General features: G+C 44.7%; 2 protein-coding genes across 3 annotated transcripts in view; one reads left to right on the forward strand and one right to left on the reverse strand.

Annotated features, from left to right (window-relative positions):
• On the reverse strand, positions 1 to 9,499 carry MORN5 (MORN repeat containing 5). Of its 2 annotated transcripts, XM_025050471.1 has the most exons (4): positions 9,399 to 9,499; positions 6,117 to 6,264; positions 4,143 to 4,254; positions 1 to 958 (listed from the first exon to the last, which is right to left on the reverse strand). In XM_025050471.1, the coding sequence occupies exons 1-4, from the start codon at positions 9,443 to 9,445 to the stop codon at positions 729 to 731; spliced, it is 537 nt and encodes a 178-aa protein (XP_024906239.1). In that variant the 5' UTR covers positions 9,446 to 9,499; the 3' UTR covers positions 1 to 728. The 2 variants fall into 2 exon arrangements, with proteins under 2 accessions (XP_024906239.1, XP_024906240.1); XM_025050472.1 differs by lacking the exon at positions 4,143 to 4,254 and having other exon boundaries at positions 745 to 958.
• A 104-nt stretch (positions 9,500 to 9,603) lies between these two features.
• The window catches only part of NDUFA8 (NADH:ubiquinone oxidoreductase subunit A8), a 12,900-nt gene continuing 4,824 nt past the window's right edge, over positions 9,604 to 17,679 (forward strand). The window contains exons 1-2 of the mRNA XM_006917062.2: positions 9,604 to 9,789; positions 15,333 to 15,496. Coding sequence (XP_006917124.1) covers positions 9,739 to 9,789; positions 15,333 to 15,496 — 215 coding nt within the window. The 5' untranslated portion in view covers positions 9,604 to 9,738. The remainder of the gene's footprint in view (positions 9,790 to 15,332; positions 15,497 to 17,679) is intronic.

Raw genomic sequence — 17,679 nt, forward strand, 5'->3', positions numbered from 1 at the left:
TTAAAGGAAAACATTCATGTCTTTATTTGTATATTGGCTTCTTGTAAGTTTGGTCACTGTCGGTCAGCTTGTGTTCACTCACCAAACTGAGGTTCTGGAACCTCCAAGGTACCCCCCCTGGCTGTGGGGCCAAGCAGCCTTCTTGGATTGCACGGTATATCCTTCACATCTAGGCCTTTACTTGTGCCGTCTCCTCTGGCTGGGAAACCTCTCCCCATGCCTTGTGGTCAGCTCCCAATTATTCCTTACGCCTCGGCTTAACTGTCATTTCCTTCTTGAAACCGCCTCTGAATTTCCAGTTCTGGATTAGGTACACTTTCTTTGTGCTCCCACAGTATCATGCCCACCTCTCTGTGCCCCTCCTCCTCCCTCCATCCAGGGCCATGTTTTTCCCTTTCCTCGTGCTTATTCTAGGATTTACTCAACTGTTCATAGTCCTTGTCTGCTACCTGTCAAATATAAACTCCATGAAGGAAGGGGTTTGTGCCTAGCTTTGCCGTGTTTTGGTGCCCACATCAAGCATAGTGTCTGGCATGTGGTAGGTATTCATTAAAGACTAGCTAAAGGGGAGCATGCAAAAGGAAATATTTTAATCTTTTCCGTGCTGTATTATGTGCTGTCACAGTCAGACCACTGACGCTCTAACTAGATTTGACAGTCGTGAGAATGCTAAATAGTGAAACGTTCAGATAACCAGTGTTTGTCTTTCATCAGCAAAAGCTTCTTTCTCACCAAATGCATGCATACACGTGGCCACACGTGCACGGACCCACGTGTGGATGAAAGACGAGATGACGTGTGCCACAAGGTGTCAGAATGAACATACCTGCATTTCTCAGGAAGCGATTCCTATAATCCTTGACTACCCTCGTGGTCGGGTTATAGAAGCCATCTCCACAGTCATAACAGCCTTCAGGGATTTTTCTAGGCGGGTCCATATTGGTGAGTTGAGAGATCCCTTGGAAGGATATAATGGATAATTAATTCACCACCAAGGCCAAAGTCAAACCAAGTCCCTGCCAAAGTCCACTTTCCGCTGGTTGCTCAGGTGAACATTGGCTCCCCTGTTGGACTAAACACTCCCCACTGGGGGTCCGGAGCAGAAGCAGCCGAAGCAGTGGCCCCCCGAAGGAGCATCCTGAAAACGGCTCTGGGAGAAAGGTCTTGGGAACTAGACCCCCATCCTCTTTCTGTGACCCCCATCTTCCATTTCCAGGGACACCATGACGAGGGCACAGTTTCTGGAGTCGGAGAGAACCTGAGGATGCCTCAGGGTTGGCCATACAGATAGAAGGCAAGCCTAGGAGACGAGTGGCATTTGAGGTGTGGGCAAAGGCCAGAGGTGTGAGCCATCGCGCCTTACCTGGGAAACCTATGGAGCAGGGCACGTGTTGGAAGAACAGTGGGAAGGAGATGGGTCAGGTGGGCAGGGATCAGGTAATAGAGAACCTTGACTTTCACCAAAATTGCTATAATAGCTGCCTTTTACGGAGTGCTTATTATATGCCAGGTATTGTGCTAAGGGCTTGACTCCTAATATTTCACTTAATTCTCACAGCAATCCTCTAGCCCCATTTTACAGATAAGAAATCTGAGGCTCGGAGAGGTTAAGTAACTTGCCCAAGGTTATCCAGCTAGGAAGCAGCTAGATACCCAGTTTTGTAACCTATATGTTAAGCTGCCAACATCAGGGGAGTAGAAGGTCTGGGCACCACCTCCAGGATGGGGGACATTAGAACCACCACGAGAGAGAGGAGTCACTACGCCTTTTAGGTCATGCCATTCGGTGTAGTATATCTTGAAGTGCTGAGGCCTGAGCAAAGGGTACAGGTTAGAATAAATAACTTTTCCAGTTCTGCCTAATTTGTGGTTCCTGTAAGTCCTGTCCTCTGGACTGATGGCTGGATGCCCCCTGCTCCATGCTCACAGCTCAGGGGCCTGCACACAGTAGGTGCTCTTATGTTGGCTAATGATGATAACTAGGTACTCCACTTGATAACGATTACTGAGCACATACTCCATGCCAGGTGCCCATCTCACAGATGCACAGAGAGGTGAAGGGGCAGCCTTCACCCTCTCCCTGGCCTAACGACGTCTGCCCCAGGGCTGAGAGGTGGCTGTTGGAGAGGTATGCAGAGTGCTGAGTGACCTGGGAAGGAAGTGGGTACTCAGGATCAAGTTGCTCTGCTGGGAGTCACAGGAAGAGAAGGGAAGGGTGCAGGGAAGGTCTCTGCACCGCCTACAAGTCTCGCAGAGGCCTGGCTTTGGCAAAATCAGCCACGGGGTGAGATCTCAGGGCCTGCAGCTAGGCGCTCTTTGCCTTCAGGCCTCTGCTGGGCTCAAGAGCTTACGACAAAGCCCAGGCCCTGTCATAAGTAACCCAGGGGGGAGCTGTTCACCAGCTTGTCAAGTGGCATCCAGACTGGCAGCTTTCAGTAGGCAGAGATGTGTCCTATCAGCTCTCGGTCCCCTGTGACCCAGCCAATTTCTGACGCAGAGCAGGTGCTCAGGAAATGTTAACATCATCACCTTAACTCCCCTATGTGCACCCCATCGGCCCTCGCTGTGATGTCAATATTATTGTCCCTGTCTGACAACAACTCTTTATTAAGCTACTATGTGCCAGGCAATGTCCTAGGCAGTGGGGACACAGCAATGAATGAAACAGAGACCCCGCCCTCACGGAACTCACAGTCGGCTCAGGAAGAGAGATACTGAGCACTCACGATAAACTCTGGAGGGAAACCATGGCCGCTCTGTGACATGCCATAGGGAGACCTGGCCTGGTCTGGGAAGGGATCCGAGAAAAGGAGACATTAAACTGAGACCTGAAGGGTGGGAATGCGTTATTTAGGTTAAGAGAGAGGGTTAGAGCATTCCAGGCACAGGGAATGGCAGGAAAGAGCATGGTCTCTTCGAGGGATAGAGAGAAAGCAAGCATGGCAAGGGAGGAGAGAGAAAGTCTGAGACGGGCAGGCAGTGTGGGATGAGCCAGAGAATGCAAGTCATTCTAAGAATCTGGAACCTTATCTTCAGTGTAATGAGGAGGCACCAAAGGTAGGGTGTGTGTGGTGGGGTGTGGGGGGGCGGTGGGGAGGTTGGCAATCAGATTCAGGTTTTTCAAACATCTAAGTGACTATAGAGTGAAGAGTGGCCCAGAGGAGGTCAAGCATGGATCTTAGGAGACCAGATAAAGGAGGGGAGAGGATGGAGGTCTGGAATAAGCCAATGGCAGGAAGGATGAAGGAAACCTGGCTTGGCACATGGGGGTGCTCAGGAGACATTCGTTCACTGAACAAATGAGTGGAATATATTTAAGAGGCAGAATCCACAGGACCAGGTGATTGATTGCACATGGGGGAGGAGAAAGTAGGATTAGGCTTGTCTAGGAAGATGAGAGTGACAGTCTCTGAGGACACAATCACTGGGGGACAGTGAGCTGGTGGGGAGGTAGTGAATTCAGTGCAGACAAGTTGAGGGATGAGCAAATATAGGTGTTGGGGAAGCTGGATGCCGGAATCTGAGGCTCGGGGAGTTGACTTCAGTTTGGAAGCTGATGGTACATGAAGGCTTAGAAGTGAGTCAACTTGTTTAGGGAGAGAGTACAGAATGATAACAGAAGAGGGCCTAAGCCAGAGAGCCCTGGGGAACCCCCAAATTAATAATTGGGGGGAGGAGGAGGCAAAGAGACTGGGGAGAGGAAGAAAATGGGAGAGTGAGGTTTCCCTGGTCCACTAACTGATCCAGGGTCACACAGCCTGGGTTTGAGCTCAGGTCGGCCTGGCTCCAACACTGGGTGCTTTCTGGAGGCTTCTTCTACCCTCATGGAGTAGGTGGCCTTGCTCAGGCTCTTCCAGCTATTCACTCAGACCTTCCGGTTCTACGCCCTGTTGACCACACCACGATATCTCACAAGTCAATATTTGTTTTTGCCGTTTGCAAAGTCATTTTCCCCATCTGCTATTTTGGATGTAATGTCTCCTCTTCCTGGCTCTAGAACCTGACTCTCGTGCATTCTGCGGCCCCTGCCCGATTCCTCCTCTCCTGTGGGTTACTTCAATAGGTCGCGGCCCATTTATTTAAAATTGTCTTTTGCTTCCCTCTCGGTTCGGGTGTGAAGGAAAGGAAGGGTGCCCGGGTACCTGTAGGCTTCAAGCCGTGGCAGATCTCGGTGTAAAACCTCCGATCATAGCTGTCGCAATAATGCCAGTTCTTTGCGTCATACTGCAGCCCGTCCGAGAAGGTGTATGTGCCCTGGAAGCCAAGAAGCACACAGGTGAGTCTGAGGAAGCACACAGGTGAGTCTGAGGAAGCACACAGGTGAGCCTGAGGAAGCACACAGGTGAGCCTGAGGAAGCACACAGGTGAGCCTGAGGAAGCACACAGGTGGGCTTTCTTTTGCCAGGAAGGATAGATATCAGGGAAGAGGTGGCTTTCTCGCTGCCACAGAAAAGAAGTGCTAACTATCACAGTTACTATGGCTGTGATGCTCAGAGGGAATGGATATAAAGTCTGAGCTCGGTGCCAGGCACTCAAAATACGGCAACTCCCTGTGCGACCTTGGGCCGATGACCTACCTTCTCTAGCCCTTGGTTTCCTCATTTGTAAAATCAGGATAATAATGGTATATATTTAATAGCGTTGATTCAATGAGAGTCGAGGAGATAGTACAAGCAAAGCATTTAGCACAGCGCCTGGCGTATAGTAAGAACTCAATACATGTAAAGTTATTATCATCCTTTTAAGGTTATCTTAGTTAAAAAGGTCAGAGCCATCAGTCACTGCCCATTGTCCAAACATGCACATTCTGCTTTTGCTGTCTTAGTGTTAGAGGAAGCCCAGGATGCAGACATCGCATTGGCCTGAGAGGCAGGAAACCTGGGTGGAAATTCCAATACTATTAATTCACAGCATGACCTTGGGTAAGTCACATTCCCTTCCTGGGGCTCAGATTCTCCAAGCTGTAAAATGAGGAGTGTTTCTTAACTTTTTTTTTTGGTCATGAGCCAGCCCTGTTACACACTTAGTGAAACGGATGTAAGCTATCATCGATCATTTCCCCGGAGAAAACTATAGTCCCATACACACAGAAACTTTTATATATAAATCAGGAGTTTTCACTGACTTCCCAAATTCTATCCATGTCCCACAAATCTGGTTAAGAAGCCTTGGATGACTTATCATGATAGTAGCAGCAGCGCCGGCAGTAACTAAGAGCTGACACTTATTGAGAGCCTATGTAGACTCGTGTAGACTCATGGAGACTGCCTCATTTGCGCTCGCAGCCAGCTTAAGAGATGCCCAGTACTCTTGTGGCAGGCTGAATAACGGTCCCCAAAGATGCCCACGTCTAATCATTGGAATCCGTGAAAACGCTGAGTATACACGGCAAAGTAGACTACGTAGATGTATAGGATTCAGTTAAGGATCCTGAAGTGGGAGGTTATCCTGGATTATTCTGGGGGCAATGTAATCACAAAGGTCCTTAGAAGAGGGAGGCAAGAGCGTCAGAATGATAGAAGATAGGGTGATGACAAAAGCAGAGGGAGAGGAGGAGATGTGATGACGGGAGCAGAGGTCAGAGTGATGCGTGGCTACGAGCCACGGAATGCAGGCAGCTTCCAGAAGCTGGAAAAGGCAAGGAAATGGAACCTCCCATAGGGCCTCCAGGAGGAATGCAACATTGCTGACCTATTTTGGACTTCTGACTTCCAGAACTGTAAGATAATAAGTTTCCGTTGTTTTAAGGTACTGGGTTTGTAGTAATTTGTTAGCAAGAGGAAACTAATACAACTCTTGTCCCCAATTTATTAGACAATACGGCAGCAAGAGGAAACTAATACAACTCTTGCCCCCAACTTATTAGACAAGGAACAAGAGTCTCAGAAAGGGGAAGTCATGGGCCCAAGGTCACACAGTTAGTGGTTTAACAGTACTCAAACTCATCGTGGTCTCTCTAGGGGCCCTCTGGATCGGGGAGAGAGGACCCCAGAGCCCTCGATAGCAAGAGGAGGGAAGAACAGGGCGTCTGATAGAGAAGGCCAGGTGCCACGTGTCGGGAGGGCTCTTCCTGTCTGAGGCTTATCCCTCTGCAGCCCCTCTCCCAGGCCGATCACCTTAGTGGCCAATCCGTTTTCCCAAATGGCATCATATCGGCTCCCGCTGGGGAAGTACAGGGTTCCTTGGCCGTGAAACACACCGTCCTTCATCTCCCCAACGTATCTGGTTTCGGTAGGGAGGATGTATTCTGCACTGCCTTCCATCCTGTAAGGACAAAGGGAAAATCACTGAGCCCTGCAGAGCAGCTGGAGGATCGGAGCTGGCAGGCACGGGAGAGCAAGTGGGAACCTCATCCTCAGAGTCCTTAGACTTTATTGTCCCAGCAATATTCTGCTCAAAATCAAAATTTTTTGTTTTGTTCCTCTCAATAGCTCAAAAATAAAAGGGGCTGTGTTGTTGAAAGAGGGTGGGCAGAGTTTGGCCTGTTCCTCCTTCCTTTTTCCTAGAGGCTGTCCTGGAGTCTTACACTGTCCCGGGGAACACCCCTTGGTAGGCTTAGAGAGGAGAGGGATGCGCCCAAAGCCCCCTAGTAAATACCCTGAAGCAGAGACTAGGGCCAGGTTTCCTGGCAGTCGGTTCTGTGTCTTTCCTGTTAAGACCATCCCCCCGCCACCCCCTTGCCCATTACACTACAAGTGGGATATGTGGAAAACTATGAAACTTGGACAGGATACATGGGTTCGAATGTTACTTCATCATTTCCTAGATGTATCATCTTGGAGACTTTCCTAAACCTTTCTTTTTTCTGTTTTCCTTCCTTCCTTTGTTTCTTCCTTCTTTCCAACTAATATTTACACGCACATTCCAGGTGTCTTGTTGAGTTTGGTTTGCTGGATACAACGTGGACACAATGTGATCGAGGCGGTCCCTGCCCTTGGGGTGGGGCTCACAGTCTATTGGGGGACACAATTAAGCAATTACATAAAGGGTGTTAAATGTCATGAAGTAGGAAGACAGGCCCCCACAAAAGCACTGGGCAGGGACACTTCAACCCGTTGACCAATTTCTTCACGTGTGAAAGGCTGAGATTAATGCCCAAAATTAACCCAGATAATGTGTAACAGTTTCCTGGTCAACGGCCTGACATATAAAATATGCTTTCATTCCAACCTTCATTAATTCTCCATTCTTCCCCACTAGCTGGAAGTCACGGCTCCTAACTTCTTCAGGCTTTTGTTTGTACTTCTATCGGATGCTTAGCACTTTCTGCTTTGCATTATAATTATAGATCTCCTCTCCCATATTTATGCAAAGCATCTTGAGAGGAAGGCTTCGGTATCCTCGGCAATTAGAATCATGTTTCTTCTTAAACAGGTGCTCTATAAACATCTACTGAGTAAGAAATGAAAAAAACAAAGGCAAAGAAGCTGACTGAATGGATGACAGATGCCACTGTAGCCCAAAGCAGGAGAGCGCTGCGGTTAAAGCACAGCTTCTGAGCCAGGCCTGTCGTGGATCCGCTTCTCTGTGCCTGTGTGGCCTTGGACAAGCCCCTTCACCTCTCTGAGCCTGAGTTTCTCGCCTGTAAAATGGGGATAATGACAATAACCCCCCAAAGTTGTTGAGATAATTAAATGAGATAATGGCTTTGGAACTATAGCAGAATGCCTGCTATATACTAAGAGCTCAAAAACGATTTTGCTTTTAATCTACTGCAGAAAGAAGTCTTTGTTTCCACTACCTCTGCTTGAGATCACATAATTTCTAAACATAGTTTCTATCTAAACCCTTCTCTGAGATTAGACCTCCACCTTTTTTTTTACTGCAAATTGGTCATCACTGTCCTTCTACAGACCTTCTACAGACATCTCCAGCTCACCCAGAATGGACCTCATTCTCTCCTCCTCCGGAGCAGCCTCTCTGCAGAGTTTTCAATTTCCATGAATGGTATCAGAATCCTCCAGGTTCAAAGCCTGGAGCTGGGCACTGGGCTGAGACTGGAAACAGTCTCTGAGTTAGGCTGGGAGCCTATCAGTTGCCAAGTTCTGGCAGTGAAGTCCTCCAATCCAAGATCTACATTTTTCTCCTTCCTGTAGCCCCACGCCTCTGCTATGGCCCAGGATCCTGCTGCCTCTTACAGAGACAACTGCAATGGGCTCTGACCTGAACTCCCTATCTCCACTCTGCCTCCTTCTCTCCCTCCCTCTCCCTCCCTCCCTCCCTCCCTCCCTCCCTTCCTTCCTTCCTTTCCTTCCTCTTTCTGTCCTCCCCTTTCATTTTTCTTTCATTTATTCAAGGTGAAAAGCCTTCATTCTAAATTCAAGTTAAAAAGAACAAAAATAGAGCTACTTTATCATGAAGACTTCAATCCATAATGAGGATACAATGATCATATCTCGAACATCGTTCATTCGTTAATTCTCTTATTAATTTATTCAACCAACATTTACTGAGTGCCTAGCAGACATGTGCACTATGAGGAGGGATGCAGAGATAAAACAGATTTTCTAATGCTTAGCCCTGCCAAGGATCTATCGGTGGCTCTTCCTGCCCACAGAATTCTGCACAGTATTGAAATCTCCCTAGGCCAGAGCACAGACCCATCTTTCCAGCTTCCACTTCCACTCTCCTCTGGGCACACCCTAAACTCTGGCCAAACTGAACTGCCTGCTCTTCTCCTTATACGCCCTTTGAGTTATTGCTCGTGCTGTTCCTTCTGCCTAGAAATATTCTTCACCTTGTATCTCCACACACCTAAACCCTCCTCAGGCTTCAGGGCCCATTTCAAATATTATTTCCTCCATGAAGCCTTCAAGGATTGCCCCAACTCAGTGTGTCCTCTGTAGGGGCCCAGCAGGAGCACTCTAGAGAGCTCTGCCAAATGTCAACTAGGTCACTTTGGGCAAATTATGTCATTACTCTGAGCTGAGCTTCATTTTCCCATCTGTAAAATGGGGATGATGATATCTATCTCATTGGTTTACAGTGAGGAGGAAAAGATTCAGATAAAGTCACTATCTGAAACAATCATCTCAGTTATTATTTATTGGCAATATACCAACTAGCTTATAACCACTATGAGAGCAAGGACCTGGGCATTATTTATATTCTTATCCTCATACCTAAAACTGGCAGATAGCAAACACACATATGCACAAGGATATATGGAATGAATGTATCTCAGCTCTGCCGCTTGAGCAAGTTACTCCACTTCTTTATTCTCATTTTTCTGAACTGTAAAATGAGAATAAACAATTCTACCTGAAATTGTTGTTTTGAAGGTTAAAAGGGATAGTCGTGAAAGTGGCTGGTACAATGTCCTTTTCAAAGGCAAAAAGAGCGCTGTCTTTTCCCAGTCACAGATGTTCAAGACATAGTGAATCAAATGAGGCCCTTACCTTCCATCTACAAATTCCCCAATATATTGGCTCCCCGTGTACTCCATGGCACCTGCCTCTAGCTTACAGCGGTTGAGATCCCGGAGTATCAGTAAATAACGCCTCACTATGACAACCAGGAAAGATGGGCGGAGCCTAAGCGAAGCCCCGCCTCCAGAGTTTAAAACTTTCCCGGCATTGCGCACGCTCTGTGGCTCGCAGTTGGTCAGAGCAGTGCGCCTGCGTGCCGTCAGCTGCGCATGCGCAGGCGCCTGGCGGCCCTTGGCGGTCGAAAGGGGAGTTCAAGGAGACGGGGCGACGCGGCTGCGGTTGCCTCGTCCGGGTCGGGGCTACAGCCACCATGCCGGGGATAGTGGAGCTGCCTACTCTGGAGGATCTGAAAGTGCAGGAGGTGAGGCTCGTCCGGAGGACAGGCAAGCGGTGCATGGGGCTGCAGCTTCCTGGGCCTGGGCCCGGGCCCAGCCCTGCTTCGACTCAGCAGACCCTGGGCCCTGGAACCCCCACCCCATGTCCCCCAACATATACACAGGTCAATCCCCGGAAGCCCCTTCCTCAGCGTCGGAATTGCCCCACCCCAGCCCGCAGTGGTAAAAAATTTCCCCCTCCCCCCACAGCGACCTGCTTTACGTGAATAATAGTGGTACTTTTTCCTAAGCACCAACCAGGGCCACTTTACTTATTTTATGTCACTTAATATTCAAACCTTCCTGCGAAGCGAGTATACAACTCCAGGTGCTCACAGTCGAGGGAGAGACAGTCACTTTAAAGTAGCATCATCGGTGCGGAGTGCTTTAGAGTGGAGCTAGGAAGCCACAGAAAAAGGAGATAGATTTTGGAGCGTGAAATTGCTAACAGCTCAGGGAAGGTGTTTGGTAATATGACTTGTAAAGCATTCAGTTATTTAAGAGATAGCATTTGAATAATTACCATATGACTATACACTGGAAAGTAAGAGGTAATGCCCCTGCTCTTAGAGTTTATAATGTAATAGAGAGACAGACATAAAAAGGCAGTGGCAATACAGTGTTTTCAGTACTATGGGAAGTGAAGACCGTACAATACTAATTATAGCAAACATGATCAAGCCTTCTCTAGATGTCAGGCAGGATTTACATATGTTAATTCATGGAACCCTAGCAACACTATGAGGAGGGATATAATTGGTCTTTCCTAAGGAAACAGGTCCTGAGAGAAGTGTTGCCCAAGGTCACACAGCTAGTAAGTGGTAGAGCTGGAATGTGAACCCAGTCTGATTTAAAACTCATGCCTCCTAAGGAAACAGGTCCTGAGAGAAGTGATTTGCCCAAGGTCACACAGCTAGTCTGGAATGTGAACCCAGTCTGATTTAAAACTCATGCTTTTAAACCACTGTATTAGCAGAAACTCAGAAGAGTGAGAAGGCTTAGCAGAACCTTCTGTGTTAAGGGAGACAAGTGCTGTTGGGTGAGACTCTAGTGTTGGTGGGACACAGCAGTTGCTGAGCCAGGAGAGGTACCTTGGGCTGAGGCAAGACTGGGGTGCACATTCCATAAGGCCAGACTAAGCAGTTTGGACTTTATCCTATAAGTGAGGTGATGGGGAGTGGTAGACGGATTTAAAGCAAACGAGTGTCATGGTAGGTCTGGATAGTAGAAAGATCAGGCTACAATGGAGGAGGGGAGGGCGAGACTAAAAATTATGTGCCTGAAATTATATCCCAGGCACTGTGTTAAGTGTTTTACATGCACTGCTTAATCTTATATGCCTGTGAGAATGGCAGCTATTATTTTCCTCAGATGAAGAAATTTTTAGTTGTGTTCAGGGATTTTATAATAAGATGACATTTACTAAAAGTTAGGGGTTGGGTACTGCCAACAGTCTTGTTTCTTGCACTGCTGTGAAGCTGCAAGAATTTTATGTCTGGAATAAACTTGCCTTTAGGCTTCACATAGTTGAGTTGAGAAACAGATAATTACATAAATAACTGAAATACAAGACAGAGTATGATTAAATGCTATGGAAAAGAGTCAGACATGGTTTAAGAAAAGAGAGTAGGATTTGAAGTTGTATCTAAATTCTAGGCCTCACTGCTTGGTTACCTTGATTAGTCACTTTTAGTGTATGCACACATAGTTTTATTTGTAAGATGAAGTGATTCCAGCTATATAATTCTCTGAGGCTATAAAGGGGACAGAAAGCACTTCTTGGGCATAATGTAAGAATTTATAGGCAGAGATGGAGAGAAGAGCTTTCTAAATGAGGGTAAGATCTAAGCAAAGGTAAGGAGATGGGAAAATGCAGGGGGCCCAAAACGAGTTCTGGAAACAGTGAGTTCAGTGTTCTGAGAGGCAGCAAGAGGTCCCTTTCTGAGGTGTCGAGGGGAAAGGGCTGGAACAGTAGTTTGGATCCAGAAGGTTTGAATACCCTATAAGAAGTTTAGGCTTTATGCTGCTGTTAAGCCCGAATCTGTCAAGGGTTTTGTTGCTAATTTGTTTTAATAGCAGAATAAAATAATTATTTTTTAGGACGATCACTCCAGCAACTCTGAAGAGTGGATTAAATAGAGGACAAGAAAAGCAGGGAGACTGGTCTTGGTGGCTGTTGAAATAAATGAAGAAGATGTTAATGAGCTCAACACAATTGGTGACTGTGCTTACAGAGAGGAAAGAACAAATTTGCCTAGAATTGATCAGATTTAGCGATGACTTAGGTATCAGAATCAGGAAAGTTGAGGAATCAGTGTCAGATTTGCAACCTGACAGTGATATTGGTGAAGCCAGAAGAAGGAGCAGGTTTGAAAGTCAAGTTAAACACATCTTGGACCTTTCTGACTTTGGAGTTATGACACTTCTCCATGGAAAAAGTGTCAGAGCTTTGGCCTAGAAACTCCTTGTACACATTGACAAGTTTCAATAAAAATAATAGCTAATATTTATGATGTACTTTCTTATGTGTTAGGCACTGTTCTTAATATATTTGTATGTATTAACTTATTTAATCATAACAGTTCTATCACATAAGTACTGTGATTCTCTATTTTATATAAATTAAGTAAAATATAAGGTATAGTATAAATTAAGTGCTATACAAAGGTGCAGACATGGTTTCAGGAAGAGAACAAGACTAGAAGATGGGTTGTAGCTTGTAAGAGTCTTTGCCTCTCTTTCTATACCTGCAGACTGATATAAACCTGCTGTGCAGTAAGGCTTTTGTCAGGATAAATCAGGAAGGACGTTGAAATTCTGTGTTCTTTGAGACAAAGGGAGTGAATGGACTTGAGAGGGTATTCACAGTAAGCAGCTGTCAGGGATGTTGTATCTGTTAGAATTCGTCAGTCTCAGTGAAGAAGCAAGTGAAGGGACATGATGACATCTGAAGTTCTTTGCCACCTCAGTTGATGGTGATGTAATGAGAAGAGGCCTGACTGGAGGTCACAGTCTCTGGATTCCAGTTCTGTGGTTGTCACCTGCTGTGTCATCTTGAACACGGCTCTCTTTTTTCCTCAGGATAGATTCAGTGTGGTTCTCAACCTTTATTTCCATGTGACAGCATATTTGATGTGCTCAGCACCATGGATGTACCTAGATTTTGATAAGACCTCTACGTTTGTATGAGAGTAAAGCAAAGCACACCATAGTTTTCTTGGGGCATGATAGCTGTGAAGGCATTTAAGTTACTAAATCAGTTTGAGTCTTGATTTTTATTCTCCCAGCTCCTCATGGGTAATACAGCAAACAAGTACATACCACTAATTAACCTAAAACTCTTATTATGAAAAACTAATACAAAATTTTACAGATTTTTAAACAAATTTATTAGAATTGTCATGGCAAATTTCACTTACATCATAAGTTCACCTTTGGTAATTATAACAGTTGTAATATTAGTAGACATAGTCACAACTTTATTCTCTTCCTAGAGTGTGTAGATGAATTACTCTCTTCATCTTTCCTTGCCTTTTAGTAGTAATTCAACCTAAGCTGTATGGAATTCATGAAAAATGCAATTACAAAATTCTCAATTATAATAAAAATAATTATAAAATTGTTCTCACAAAAAATTTATAAAATATTTGCAAATCAAATCCAGTGGTATATTAAAGCATAATACACAATGACAGGCTAGATTTTATTCTGGATACAGTGAGTCAGTTTAGAAAGTCCGAAAGTGCTTTACATTACATTTACAGGTTAATGAAAAAGAAACCTGAACACTTCAGTCTTTCCTGGTGGAGAAAAAAGCAATAGTAAAATCACTTAGGATTAGAAAGAAACTTCCTTAATGAGGAATATCTAAACTCTATCCCAAACACCAGCAAAAAATGTCGTTGCAAACTGCGCTTTAAAGATTAGAAAAAGGCAGGGTTGCCTGCTGCCGTTGCTGTTCATCTGTATTATCCTGGAGGTTCTGGTTAGAGCAATAAGATAGGAAATAGAGGAAAGAGAAGAAGAAGATATAAATATCAGAAAGGAAGGGTGGCAGTTTTTATTTGTAAATGGAAGTTTTCCCATTAATTCTCTTAAGTTCTGTATCAGAACTAACAAGAGTTCAGTAGCTGTGGCTAGAGAAGATACAGTATACAAACACCAGTAATCAATTTGAAAATCTAATAGGAAAAAATCCTATTTCGATAGGATTAAAAATGTTAAAATACGGAGGAATAAACAAGAAATGTGCAAGGTTCCTATATGAAGGAAACTCATTTCAACTGAAGAACAGAAAAATGACCTGAATAAATAGAGACACTGTGTTCTGGATGAGAGGGCATAATTCATGTTTTCTTACCTCTTTTGTAACTATTGTATCCCCAACAGCTACTTTTGCTAGACACTATTTTGACTGCTTGGTGAAACATAGTATGCATTGCATTTAATTAAAGTTTGGATTAGGGAGAACTGACAACTTTACAGCATTGGATGTCTGTTGAAAACAATCCGTACCCTCTTGGAGCTTAGGTTCTAGTGGTCACACATGGAGTGACCGCTGATCCCAGCTTATATAAAATGATTAGAGAAAGACACTCTGAGGAGGTAACATTTGAGCAGAGACCCAATGTTGCAAAAGTGCCTATTTCTTTCTAATTTAATATACAACTAAACTTAGTATAAATCCAGTGCAGATTTTTTGAGCATGGGGTGGTGGTCATCTGGAAGGATAGCCACAACAATTTTGAAAAGGAAGACCACGGAGTGTTCTGTTAAGTTACAGTAATGAAAACGTGATGCTCGCCCAGGAAGAGGTAGTGCAGAAGAGGCCGGTGGGACTTTTGCTGTAGCAGCTGTTAGGCCTGGGACTGTGCATGTCCCTGTGAGCAAGCTGTAACTGCACCATTTCTCCAGAATGTGAGTGAGACGGACATAGTTGTAGGGATGGCTACCTTGGGTATATGCTGTAATTTAAAAAAATTCACAGATTTTAGTACTTGATTCTTAGTAATCTATCTTTCTATTAGATATATTTTACTGTTCTAATAGTAGATGTGTATTATCTAATAGAGGTAAGAAAGCATGAATTATGCCCTCTCATCCAGAATATTCTCATATTCTAATTTACTTTTATGTCTGGAGAGGAGACTCATGGAATCTCCCCAGAATTGGTTCCTCCCATTACATCCCAGAATCCTCCATTTCCCTTCAGAGCTCCCCTTTCTCTGTGATAAAGACCTAAGGATTCTATTAGGGCCACCATCTCCTAATGTCTGAGTGAGGATAGTAACGTCAGCACAGTGAGACGATTGGGAAGGTGTAGAAAGTCATGGATATGAAAGAGCTTTGTGATCTCTAAGGCACTGTAGGTCGCAAAGGCTAATTACGGCGATCCCGTCGTTCCTTTCCTCTCCAGAGTCACGACAGCTACCTTTGTGTTCCCCCTGCTTTGACCAGCATGCCGTGACGTCGAGAAAGTGGTGTCCTGGTCACAAACCTGTGGTCTTTCTCCCGTGTGCCTTTGCCCCAGGTGAAAGTCAGTTCTGCTGTGCTTAAAGCTGCGGCCCATCACTATGGAGCTCAGTGCGATAAACCCAACAAGGAGTTCATGCTCTGCCGCTGGGAAGAGAAGGACCCGCGGCGCTGTATTGAGGAAGGCAAGCTAGTCAACAAGTGCGCTCTGGACTTCTTCAGGTGAAGGCCTTTTCACATCAGTGCCGGTTTGGTTAAAACATCAGGTTTTGAACAGCCTGCTAGTTAAAGGGAAGGATCGTTTTAATGACTAATTTTAGTAGGAAATGCAAGGCTGTGAAATCAGATAGACCAAAGCAAGCACACAATAAGTGATAGTTATTTTTGTTATTTGTTTTTGTAATTTGGCAAGTTCTATAATCTCCATGAATCTGTTTCCAAATTATAGCGTAATTAATACCCATCTTATACGGGATTGTTATGAAAAATTTGAAAAGGCACATAAAAACAACTCAGCTCCGTGCTTGTTAGCAGGTACCGCTAGATTGTTATCTTTATCATTACTACAGAACACACAATTATGATGGAAAGAAAAATGTGTTCAGAGCCAAGTTTTGGGGTAGGGTCTGGTGCTTTGATACTGTAAGTAAAAAAAATATCTAAATTGTAATTATAGAGAAACATTTTAACAGCCATATTAGTCAGATCTGTGTTAAAAGAGATGGAAACTCAACTCAGAGGGTGTTGGCTCATGTAACTGTAGTCCAGAAATAGGACTGGCATCAAGCAGGGCTGGATCCAAGGGCTTAAATAATTTCACAGCTTTGCCTCTCCTCTTCTGCCACCAGGCTTTTAATTCTGCTTTCCTGTCGAACTCATTTTCAAAGAGACTCTTTCCTTTCTATAGCAAAAATGATCACCAGCCACTCCGAGCTGCTATGCTACTTGCTTAGCAAATGTGCACAGAGTCCCACTTCTCCAGTGACAGGAGCAGAGGTCCCTGGCCTGGAGGGTTGATTTCACATGCATGTCTTTGAATCAGTTGTGTTTCAGGAGATAAAATGCTTCGATTGGTCAGGCTCGCAGTGGGTGTAGACTTAGATTTATTTAAACAACATTGCTGAGAGATAGGGAGGGGTTGTTTCCCCGAGGAAAATTAGAAGGATGTTACAGAAGAATAGGGAATGACTGCTGGCTAGGCAAAACCCACAGCTGTCCAGTATAATGACGTCAGGGGGAAAACGCAAGTTTCTTTGCATAATAGCTACTTTCCTTCTTTCTTGCTTCTGCTGTCTTTGTCCATGTGCAGAGATATTTTTGTGGTTAAAGTTATAGTGTGTCTACATTTTAAAATTCATTTTACACTTGAAACTGTTGGGAACATTCTTTCAAATTGCTATATTGTCTTCATGATCACCATTTTTACTGGCTATATAATATTCCATCAGTAGATAAAACAACCATAATGTACCTGACCAATTCCTGTTATTAAACATCATTGTCGATTCCAGCTTTGGCTGTTTTTCATAAATCTGCAATGATCACCTTCGTATATACATCTTTTTCAGTTTTTAATCAATTCCTTGCCATAAATTTCTAGCAGTGAAATTATTTTATAATAGGCTTTTGACATTTTTTTATGACTCTTGAACTATAGCTGCCATTTTTTAAAGTTCAGTCAGTTTCTGCCGTTCTCAGCACTGTGTCTTTATATACCTCACCATCATTACATATTATTTAAATATTTGTTAGGTACAAAGTGATATTTTATTCTTGCTTGAATTTGCATCGATTTGACTGCTAACAGTTGTTTATTTTTTTTATTTGAGCCAAAACTAACGACATTGCCAGGCTGTAAGTTCTCAAATGATTCCACATTTTTTATTTTCTAAGAGAATTTTGGCAAAGCATTTCTCTTTTGGCCCAGAGGTGGTATGTTTAAGTGGGAAATGTTTGGCTTTCACAAGCCCCCAAGGTACCTAACTGCCTCCATGAGAGGAATCTCTCACTGCTGAAGTTGCTGGTTGTAGGCATTGGTAGGTAATGTCTGTTGGGCGTGGGCGCCAGGGTGCCAGGGTCCAGAACGGAGACCAAGTACTAGAGTAGTGGTTTGCAGGCCTCCTACTGCCACAGAATTTTGGAGGAACGCAAAACACCCATTGGAAACAGTAGCTCACTACCAGAATGATTCTCATGCGGAGTTTAGGTGGGTACAGTTTTGTGTACTATGGAGATCCAGCTCAGCGAGGCCAGAGGTACTTCAGAAGAGCTCCCTACAACTTTGATAGTCCTTCTTCCTTCCTGTTGCACACCCTGCCACCCCCAAGGTTATACTCAGAATACCTGGAAGGCTACATAAGAAACCGGTAACAATGGTTGCCTCCCAGGAGGGGAACTGAGCAGGA

The sequence above is a fragment of the Pteropus alecto genome, unplaced genomic scaffold (genome assembly GCF_000325575.1).
Source record: "Pteropus alecto unplaced genomic scaffold, ASM32557v1 scaffold226, whole genome shotgun sequence".
Lineage (NCBI taxonomy): Eukaryota > Metazoa > Chordata > Mammalia > Chiroptera > Pteropodidae > Pteropus > Pteropus alecto.

What these genes read in the sequence shown, in the direction of transcription:
- MORN5 (XM_025050471.1), bottom strand. Translation starts at nt 9,445, where the DNA reads ATGGAGTACACGGGGAGCCAATATATTGGGGAATTTGTAGATGGAAG. An exon ending in GGGGAATTTGTAGATGGAAG is followed by an intron (nt 6,265 to 9,398) that starts GTAAGGGCCTCA and finishes TTGTCCTTACAG; the next exon opens with GATGGAAGGCAGTGCAGAAT. An exon ending in AAAACGGATTGGCCACTAAG is followed by an intron (nt 4,255 to 6,116) that starts GTGATCGGCCTG and finishes CTTGGCTTCCAG; the next exon opens with GGCACATACACCTTCTCGGA.